Source organism: Apaloderma vittatum, unplaced genomic scaffold, assembly GCF_000703405.1.
Source record: "Apaloderma vittatum isolate BGI_N311 unplaced genomic scaffold, ASM70340v1 scaffold29856, whole genome shotgun sequence".
Lineage (NCBI taxonomy): Eukaryota > Metazoa > Chordata > Aves > Trogoniformes > Trogonidae > Apaloderma > Apaloderma vittatum.
The window spans coordinates 2,540-12,920 of NW_009722746.1; the positions used below are offsets into that span (position 1 = coordinate 2,540).

Below are 10,381 nucleotides of genomic sequence, written 5' to 3' on the forward strand. Positions count from 1 at the left end.
TAAGATAGGATAAACCTCAACTCACAGCATTAGCTCCATTCCACTGAAGCCTGAGTGACTCAGTGGCTCTTAGCAGTCATGGTCTAACTGATCACAGGGGCTGGAGCTTGAGGGGTATAAAAGTAGACCAACACCTGCTAGTTCCTAGTGCTGAGCAATGACTACCCCTGCCCAGGGCTGAGAAGATCAAGGAACATTTCCAACAGTCTTGAAGTTGTAAAACTTTCATTGCCCACTCCTCACTCACACACCATGTTTCCATCAGCTGAAGGAGCTCTGAACTTTAGTACCCATAGTTTCTCCACTTCTCTGGGGCTTTCCCTGTCCACCTGAAACATCCATCTACCTACCCACGGCAGAGGGCAAGGCTGTGCCTGCTACTGCCCTAACCCCTGCTGTCTGGGAGAAAAGCTTGGCGCTGCCTCCACATCTCCATGAGAACTAAAACAGATTATTTGTAATACTGGCTTGCAAGGGAAAACAAAAGCTCAAAGAGCCTGGGAGAACAGCTGCTAGGCCACCAGGACATAGAACCGAAGGTTACAGAGCAGAAGGGAAGCAGATAGTTCCCATCCCCTATAAGAAAGCAGCTCCCCCAGCAGCCACTGCTGTGCAAGGGGTGCAGGAAACCACGGATGGTCTTTTGTGCGGTGTGAAAACATGAAGTCCTTTCCTAACAGCACCCGCAGTCCTGCTGTGTGGGTCTGTCGTGACACCTGGTGGCCAGAGGCACCCCTGCAGCACCTATCACCAGCCTGTCCTATTTCTTCTTAAGCCTAGACTAATTACCTCATTTCCATTGACCCCGGGTGAGAAAAGGAACAAGGCAAGGGAATGTGGTCAGGACACTCAGGCCAGGACACACTGAGCATCCCCGTGGTCTCAGCAGCAGCTCACAGTTCTCCGTCCTGTGCTGTAACCCACTGTGCAGCTTTGTGGCCCTATCTCGCTTCAGTTTGAAGCAGAGCACAGCCTTGGAAGGGTGAAAGTTGTGCAGCCACAAAAGGGAAATGTGGATCAGAAATTCTTTACAAAAGCCTACCAGACCCTTCTGATGTAAAAGGGCTGGACTAGGGTTTCATTGAACACTCCAAGCTAGTTCCCACCCTGCTGAAGACCCAAACCTTCATGTCCAAAGCGGTGCTGGTTACCACTGCTGGGAGCCAGGCTTCACACCTCTATGTTTATTATATATACACATCCTGAGGGAGACAAGGGAGTTCTTCCCACTGCACGGTTTTGTCAAACGATTGTCCATGCTGCTCGGTCAGGCTGCAACATCACTCTTCCCAGGGGCTCATATCTGTGTCAATGGCCACGCAGTTATAGGCAGCATAGCGTAGCTTCTCTTCGCATATCTTGGCTCTAGGGATGGCAGGAGAAAAGGCAGAGGGTGAAACACAGAAAGACAAGGAGCGGTTGCCGTTGCTGCATTTGCCAGCCAAGAAGACGAGACGCTTTCTGAGACAGAGGCTCTGTTTCACCAGCCGCTCACAGAGCGAATCACACCAGGCACATGGTACAGGCAGGGGGATATGAGTGGGACAAAGCGATGGGGCTCTATGGGTCAGCACCAAGATTAAGAAGAGAGGCCAGACATGCAGTCCCTCAGATGTAGGGAAGCACCAAAACTTACGTGGCATAGTTGGGCAAGAAGAGGGTGCTGGAGCAGGTGGATGACTCCGGCAAAGCATCTGTCGTCTCAGAGCTTGGGAAGAAGGTGACAAACTGGTCAGAATCAGCAGGTCAGCAATGCAGGGGAGGCCAGACCACACATCCCTTTGGTGTGAGATCTGTCGGCCTTGCAGCCTACAGATGAATGGACTTACCCCATCTTGTCCGGGTAGATGTAAATCCGTGCTGGAAGACGACTTCTGCCAGTGACAAATCTGAGGAAGCGGCTGCGATCCTCTGTGAAGGAAAATAAAAGATATCAGCAGACCCTGGAGGGATGTGAGATGGAGTACAGTCACTTCCAGGTATCTCCAGCTCTAGCAAGCAGTTCCTTCAGCCCAGCTGCTTGTTCTCCTTGACTCCCATCTGCTCCCCAGGGAGCAGTGAAGGTGGCCTCCCCCTCCCAGTTTCCAGATACCGTCACAGCACAAGACACGCAGGGACAGAGCATATCACTCACCATTGGTGAAGTTGTTGAGCGCTTCCCAGAAGTACTGAACACGGGTGTCCAATGGCTCAAAGTCCTCAAACCGGGCTGGCAAAAAGGATACAGAAAAGGAGTTCATTAAAGATCCAAGCTCCTCCTCGTTAAATTCAAGCGGGACTTTCCTCTGCTCACCCAGGGCTCCTCTTCCAGCACAGGAAGAAACCTCTAGGTGCCTGCACAGCACGAGCACGCAGACCCAAGGTGTGAGGGACACATGCAGTCAGGCCCCTCCCAGAAAGCACATCCAGATCCACATCTCAGCTCCACAGAGGCTCAGATACTGACAGCCTAGGGATGTGTCAGGCCCAGCACGGAGACAAAGGACACCCCTGCCTCCATCAGCACCCACCTAAAGTCAAGAAGTACACAGGCCCACACTCTCACTGTAATCAAGGCTGGTATCGGCTTCCCACATCCCTCCCTGTCCCAGCATAGAGAGAAGACAGTCTTCGCTTTAGGGAAAGCATTTTTAGCAGAGTCCTTCACTTACTGAGCTTCTTCAGGGCATCAACTGTTACTTCAGGGTCTCCACAGACTTTTTTTTCCAGCTCCTGCCAGGTGAGGAGGTCAAGAACAGCTTGAGGCACCACCTTCAGCAGCCCAGCCTGCATGGCCATGATCTGAAACAGAGACAGGGCAGGTTAGCAGCATGTCTTGCTCATTTCCCTGGCTCGTGGTAGAAGCCTAGGGACTCGACTGGATGCAAGTCTTATGACTGCTCAGCAAATGCTCCAAGAAGCTGAAGAGGTTCCTCTGATCCTACAGAGATACATCCCAGTTCAGTCAGGAAGTCTATGACATAGCTGGGAATAAAAACCCCATGTCTCCCATGCTCTTACAAGCTACTTTGCTTCTCAATAACTCCATGGGCTCCAGGACTTCACCAAAAAGGACTGCCTACTACTGCACGGATGAGTCTAGGGACACTAACGTCAATGTATTTTACCAGAAACAGACTGGGCCAGTACGTCGCTGGGAACTCAGTGATGACGGATGCTATGGGACAGCATTACCTGCTCCTTGCCCTCCTCCAGCCGAGCCTTCTGCACCAGGCGGATGAACTCCTTGCGGTCCTCGTAGCGCACCACAGTGCTGCCGCCATTGGGGATCAGCTCCACCATGCGCTGGTCACTCAGCACCGTTGTGTAGGTCAGCTCATTCCCAAATTTGAACTCAAAGGTGTCTTTGTCCATGACTTCCATCACCTCCAGGAGCTTCACCTGCCCAGGCCCCAGGCGAGTGCTCATTAGAGAGATGTTCAGTGGGTAGTGGTGTGCCCAAGCCCCCATCTCCTCCCTTCCCAGACAAGGGCTGGAGTGACTGTGACAGCAGCCCTGCACGGGATACATTGCCCTAAAGCTGTTCAGCAGACCCCAGACACTGCAAGACTGAGGCAGCAGTCAGCATGGCTACATCTCTGTATTAGGTATAGGATGCATTAAATGCTAAGAGTGCCCTTTTTGTGTGTGTTTCTGTGACACATCACAGGAGGGGACAAGTACTACAGGAGGACAGGGACACAAACTGCCACCTTGCTGAGTGCCACAAGGAATAGGATAGGCAGAGCCTCCCAGTCCCTCTCACCAGCACAGAGTCCACGGCAGGGAAGTCTTTGCTCCAGCTGACCTCCTCCCCTGTTAATTGTTTCCATACAAAGCCAGGAAGAGCCAGGACCTGGAGGAGAACAGGGATTTTACTGAGTCTGTGTGAAAGGAGACATCTCCAAAGACGGAAATAGGGCTCAACAGTGCAGGCCCAAAGGGGCCCTGTCCACGTGCAGAATTCATCATAGCTGAGCAGGGACCAGACACCCTCTCCCAAGCTCCCAAAACTCAGTCTGTGAGCTCTCCTAACCCCTTGGCCCCAAATCCTGCCAAATATCCTTTGTCACAGTGTGTGCCCACAGAGCCCTCCTGTGCTGCTGTTGGACAGGCCACAGAAGGGGGCTAACAACTGCCTTTGTGTCAAACCTCCAGCCAGCCAAAGTTGAATGCTTACCAGAAACTCCTTGCCCCTCAGAGCTGCTCCCATGATCTGCCCGATCCACTCATACTTTGGGAAGTCTTTACAGGAGGGGTTGGGGACATACATGTCCCTGGCTTCTCCAGTGCTGTTACCCTAGAGAAACGAGAGGCAAAACTCCAAGTCATGATTCTCAGCACATCATGTAGCACCCCAAACTCAGTTCCTGAGGTGCCTCTGGGCACTTCTCACAACAAAAGCGGGCTAAATCCCAGACCCTCCTAGGGAGAGACAAGTATCCAGGCACTTGCCAGCATATCCTAAAATGAGATGCTACAAAGCAATCTACCCAGCCCTTCAGGAGGAAAAGCTTTGGACCAGCAAAAGTGGGCACATCCCTGGTGCAGGGGGACAGGGACCGCACTGCACTGCCAGGCACAGAAAGAGCTGCCTCAAATACCCCGACCCACGGCACCTGGTTGGATGTGCGCACAAAGAAGGCCAGAGGCACGGGGGTGTCTGCTGAGCTGGGACACAGCTCCTCCGACATATCCGCCAGGCTGTCCCGGAAACCACCACCTGCAAACCCATAAGAAAGGTGTTTTTAAGAGATCTGAACTCCCTGTGTGCTGACCCTCAGAGTTACGAAGCAAAGATGAGGAATTTTGGTCTAACCTGGCCCAGGGCTGAGCAGAAGGCTCCTGTCAGAACCTTATGGCACGGGAGGAGATAAGACAGGAGAAATAACATCCCTGTCTGGCCTGTGGAGGACAGCCAGAGGGAGCATTGGCACTGTCAAAGCTGCTGTTAGCAACTAAAGGAGGTTTGGTCCTCATCCTAGCAACAAGCACTCCTTATCTGGGACACAGCTGAGGGTGACAGGACAAGGCAACCTGCCTTCCCTCTCTCCTCCAAGAGCGATAACACTGGGAGCAAACAAGATTCCCTCCGCCAGTCACCCCATCGACCCCCAACTCCACTCCAGAAGAGCCCTTGCCTCCCACAGCCCCTGCTACCTTGGTCGATGATGCCCTCCGCGATGAATTTGCATTCCCACCATTGGTCATAGCGCAGCGGCCACCTGCGGAGAACCAGGCATCACCTGAGGTGCTGCTCAAAGCCAAGGAGATGCTAGGGAGGCAGCAGGCACAGCAGGGACATCAGGACACTAGGGTGGACCAGTCCGGGCTTAGGACAGGACAAGATCTCACTCTCCAGAGACAGCTGCATCCTCAGGAAGAAGGTGACATCTTGAGGAACAGGCCCTGATCCCATGGCTTGTTCCTGTCCTAGCAAACCCTCTCCAGAGCCCAGGACACACACAGGTTTCCCCAACACCCTGCTGTGACAGAGGACATAGCTCACAGCACTGCACGATCCCCTCCATCCCCCAGACACTGCTTACCTATAATCTAGAGGCTTTTCAAATTTGTCCGAGGGCTTCAGGCCTTCATACACCTGCGACAAGCAGAGAAGATCAAGGCTGGTATCCCCTCCTCAGGGGAACTGGTGACAGGTGAAGGCAGGAAATTAAGTTTGGTTTACCCCAAACCTCTAAATATTGACCAAATCTGATCTCTAAATGGTCTCAGAGCACTTCATTTTTGGAAAGGGAACATAAATTGCAGTGCTAACCATGCTAATGACCACACGGAACTTTCTGGCCTCAGAGATACATTGAACCCCTATTAAACCTCACAACAGTCTGGGCTGTTTGTGCACACATAGAGCAGTATCTCTTTGGGAGATGGGGGCAGAATGACAACAGGAAGATCAGCATTGCTGTAAAACCACAACACAGGGCTGTATGCAGCTGCATTATTGCTGTCACACAGGAATTCTTTGCTGCCCTTTTAGCGTAATGAGATTGTTACGCTCTGCATTAGCAACATGCCACAGAGAGCTCCCAGGATAGAGGTTTCAATTCAGAGATCCCAAACCCCTCCTAGATGTTATTCCTGGATACGGGATCATCAGCACGTGCAACTGTAGAGCCTATGAGTCATGTAAGGAGGCCTTGATGACTCGAGGTACCTCCAGCTCCAAGTTGTCCCTTCCACCCACCTCTGTGTGGTTCATTTTGGTTTTGGGATGCCTCACTCTCCTCAGAGCAGTGGGGACCCTTCCAGGAGGGACAGTACCTGCGTGAAGACAGCATTCTTGCAGCTGGGGTCCAGGGCAGGGTTGTCTCGGTGCTCCATAGCCAAGCGTCGGTTAATATAGAGCCGCGGCATGAAATTGGGCTTGCTGGTCTCCGAGTCCTTCAGACACTGGGTAATGAGAGCTGTGCGCCTCTTGGACAGCAGCAAGAACTGCTTAATATGCTGCCAACAGGTATGTCCAAAACGTCAGAAGTGCCCAGCGTCCAAAACGTCATCTACTTCCTACTAAAGCCACTGCACTGCCAGGTCTCTCCCCTTCCCAGGGCCACTGCCTTCTGTACACAGAAACATTCTCCTTGACAACATCTGCTCCACCTCTCCACCTCTGCCTCTGAAAGATCTTTCTTTCCAGCTTAAGGGCGATCTCAAGCCCAGTCCTCTCTCCACCGTTCATCATGTGATGTTCACCCTCCAGTGTTGCTTGGACTCTCCTTCACACTCACTTTCAGCAGATCATTTGTCTTACTATCCCTTCTCTTTGTAATCAACGCAAGCTCCTCTAAACAAATAAGAATGATCAGATGCTTTGGGTCCCATGTTTAGCCGGCCTAAGAATTGCAGTGCTTTCTGACACAGGCCTAGAAACACACAGGATGGGGCTACTCCAATGCTCAGCACATGCATTATGGAAGAGGATGTGAGGAAAACAGACAACTGAAGCAACAACCCCAGTCTTATGAGAAAGATGGAAATCAAAAGCTTGTTAAAGCCAGAAAGAAGTTGCTAGTAAAAGCCTTGCTGTTTGGACACAGCCATCTCAGAGCTGCTGGCAGCAAGTGCAGGAACAGAATGTCCTGGGCTGAGATCTCAGAGGGGATGTGCGTTCAGTTTACACGTCCAGTGCTGCTATGGTCCAAGTCCTTCCACGGGTGAAATGTTATGGTTTGATTCTACTTGTTATCCCATAGGTACATGCTTCTGCATCAGTGGTTTAGCAGGAAACTAACCTCTAAACAATATCACCTTTCACAGTTTTAATGAACTGAGCTCAGCCAGGTATTTCCCTTGAGCTGCTTTAAAGGCAACAAGCACCGACTGCCTCCCTCACCACGGCCCAAGAGCAATAACACTGCCAGAACAAGATCCCACAGGACACAGAGGGAATCGCTCACCTTGAGTTTGCTGAATGTGCCAACAGTGTGGTCCCAGGCTGGCACCAAGTGATGCAGGACACTGTCCAGGAGCTTGATGAATCTACATTGCGAAGAGGAAGATATGTGACATGGGAGGGTCAGGGATCTGCACGAGCCTATTCCAGACAAGCAGAAAAGTAAAAACTGATCCAAATCCAATCCAGGATGGTCTTTTATAACACAGAGCCTTTGGTACTAAATTCCTGCTCCCTGGGCACTGCACGGACCTTCCACCCCTTGCAAGGGACTCTGTATAGATATGCTGCACTTGCAATACACAGGACATTGTGAATTTGAGCTGCAACATTTCTCTGAAAATACAGAGTAATTACCCCAGAGAGCCCAATTTGCTCCCAAATGACTCTGCTTTTTTCTCCAGGGTCCAGGATACCTGTCCCAAGGGGAGCTGCCCGGCTTTACAGCTTCCAGCCATACTCGTGCTGGGGATGGCACCAATCCTCGCTGGCAATGCCACCTCACCTGTCTGCCTCTCCCTCCACTCCCCCTATACAGTACCTTTGAATGAGCACGGCTCGTCGGTAGAGTAGGTCAGGGTCTGTCCCTTCTAGGCGAGGGTAGCGCACTAAATTGGGCAGCTGGAACATGTCAGCACTGAGCCCCAGGTCCCTCTGTCGGGAGGATTTGATTTTGATCCCTCGAAGACGAACGTCAATCCCATCATCTGCCAAGAAAGACCACAGATGACACACTAAGACCATGAGAAACTAAGCCTTTTAGTGTGGGTCTGTCAGTAAAAGCACTAGGAATGTGACCAGCTCCACCAGCTCTGGGGCACTAAATGCCTGAAATACCTCTGTGAAGGAGAAATGGGGCATTTACAGAAGAAAAATAAATAAATAAATGAAGGCAGAGAAGGGTAGGATGGAAGCCAAGAGCCTGCAAACCTCCAGGTCTCGCTGCAGTTTCCCACAGTTCTTCTGCATCTTGTCTGAAACAGCCCACAGGGCCAAGAAGTACAAACCACAAGAACAAACTTTTAATGTATTACAGTTGCATTACAGTTGTGGCTGTAACCCCCAGCCGTACCTCTGCACTCCACAATCCGGATCTCGATGACGGGCAGGTGCGTTGTCATGTCCTCCAGAACGCACACATCCCCAATGTAGCTCCTGCAAACACAACACAGACGAAGGCTGCAGAGCTCCTCCCTTGCCCATCCTGCCAAAATCCACTCAGCTGCTTATAAGAGAAGAGAGTTTGCATCTTCTGAAATGGGAGCCTGCGACAGGAACCCAGACCCAGTTGTCTACACCATGGCCTGCGCTGAATGCCAGAACCTGCTGGTGCCTCAGGTCCAGGGAACAGGATCCTGACGGGTCCCACAACTGGATCAGGACAGCCCTGATGACTCTGCTACTGTAAGGAGAGTGAACCTGCAGCTCAGAGATGGAAAATGCCTGTCTCAAGTCCCAGGGCTTCTTAAGCCGGGATGGTGCTGCCATGACTGCTTAGCATCAGGGTGCCCAGCACTCCTGATCCCTTCAAGGGCCACACCGCCCTCTCTCCACCTCCATCCACTCACTCATCAATGCCGACGTCGTTCAGTTTCTTCAGATTGTCTCCCTCGCCCCCGTACACAGCGACACGCTTGGGCATGAAGTTCTCATCCGTGGTATCCACTGTCAGCAGGAGCTTCCTGTGAAGGGGAGCACAAAATGAGGAGAAGGCGACTGCATCTGAACACCCACTGCTGCTGCCTCTCACTGCCTGGTCACACTTGTTAACAAGCACACACAGCTGGTGGTGGGATCACCAGGTCCCTGTGACAATCTCAAGGCCAGAGCAAGAGCTGAGGGACAGGGAGCGCAAGGGCAAATCTGGGCCACGATGGACTCATGCAGAGAGAGGGGGCTGCAGGGCTCGCCCCAGCCAGGAGCCAGCACACAGGAGAGAGGTGCCTCACTTGACAATGGTGCCTTTCTTCATGTTGAGCCGAACCCAGTGCTGGCCCTGGGACCCATCACTCTCCCAGTACGTGTCAGCGTGGCTGTCGGTCAAGCACGACACATTGAAGTCCTCCTGGAATAACGAAAGGAAGATCAGATGGGGGCAGGATTAACTTCCCCTCAGTTGCTACTCATGAATCTTAAGAGTCAGAAGGCATCAAACTGGCCTGTACTATTTGCTGGGCTGTGCATAGACACAGGGAGTACAGAGCACACATGACACTGGGGCTGGCCCTCCAAGGAGCTCTGGAGTCACACACAGAGCACAGAATATCAAACACTCCCTGAAATCAGCCTAGCAGATAACATTAGCATTTGCTTCTCAAACCACAGCCCCTCCAGGGGCCACATTACACAATATGCTGCATGATGCCCCTCTCTCCCACATCCTCAAATACAGCCCAGCCCAGTACAACAACCACCACCCACGCTCCCCAGGGCCATGGCACAGCAGGGCTGATGCATCTTTGTCCCTTTAACCCACCGTGTAGGATGAGACATCAATGCTGTCCACATACTGCTTGACACTGCCCAAGTTCTCATCCTCCTTCCCAATGTGATCGTACAGAAAATGCACCAGGTCTTCATCGCATTCGTAAGTCCACGTTGGGGGCACAAACCTACCAGGAAAAAGGGATTAATGAGTCTGCAGAGCCAGGGTCAGCCTGACTAACAGGTCAGGGAAGGCAAGTCCGTGGACTGCTTTCCTTAGACTCGCCCTGTTTTCTGCTTTGTGTGGGCTTATCTAGGACAAGACTGTGCTGAGCAGAGCTGTCCCCCCATCCTTCACCTCCTTTCCCCCCAAACTGCAGGAGACAGCTGTCTGAGCTGCCAGGGAGAGGCAGCGGCACCCAACCACAGCAAGAGCCGGGAAACAGCTCATACCGAAGCTTTTCTACTGCGGCTTCGTCCTGCTCCATGGGCTTGGGCTTCGCTCCGAGGCGCAGGGAGTACGTCAGATCCACCACTTGCTCCCATCTGAAACAACACCGAGAA

General features: G+C 52.2%; 1 protein-coding gene across 1 annotated transcript; it reads right to left on the reverse strand.

Moving 5' to 3' along the window:
* Positions 1-1,169: 1,169 nt before the first annotated feature.
* HECTD3 (HECT domain containing E3 ubiquitin protein ligase 3) lies at positions 1,170-10,362 on the reverse strand (the record flags this gene model as incomplete). Its single annotated transcript, XM_009871867.1, has 19 exons — positions 1,170-1,365; positions 1,637-1,708; positions 1,830-1,911; positions 2,135-2,209; positions 2,652-2,781; positions 3,175-3,381; positions 3,746-3,835; positions 4,160-4,279; positions 4,599-4,702; positions 5,140-5,204; positions 5,529-5,581; positions 6,265-6,447; positions 7,398-7,479; positions 7,935-8,100; positions 8,466-8,548; positions 8,962-9,075; positions 9,343-9,458; positions 9,870-10,005; positions 10,271-10,362. Coding segments are annotated over 19 exons (2,055 nt in total), but the record flags the coding sequence as incomplete, so codon positions are not given.
* Positions 10,363-10,381: the final 19 nt, after the last annotated feature.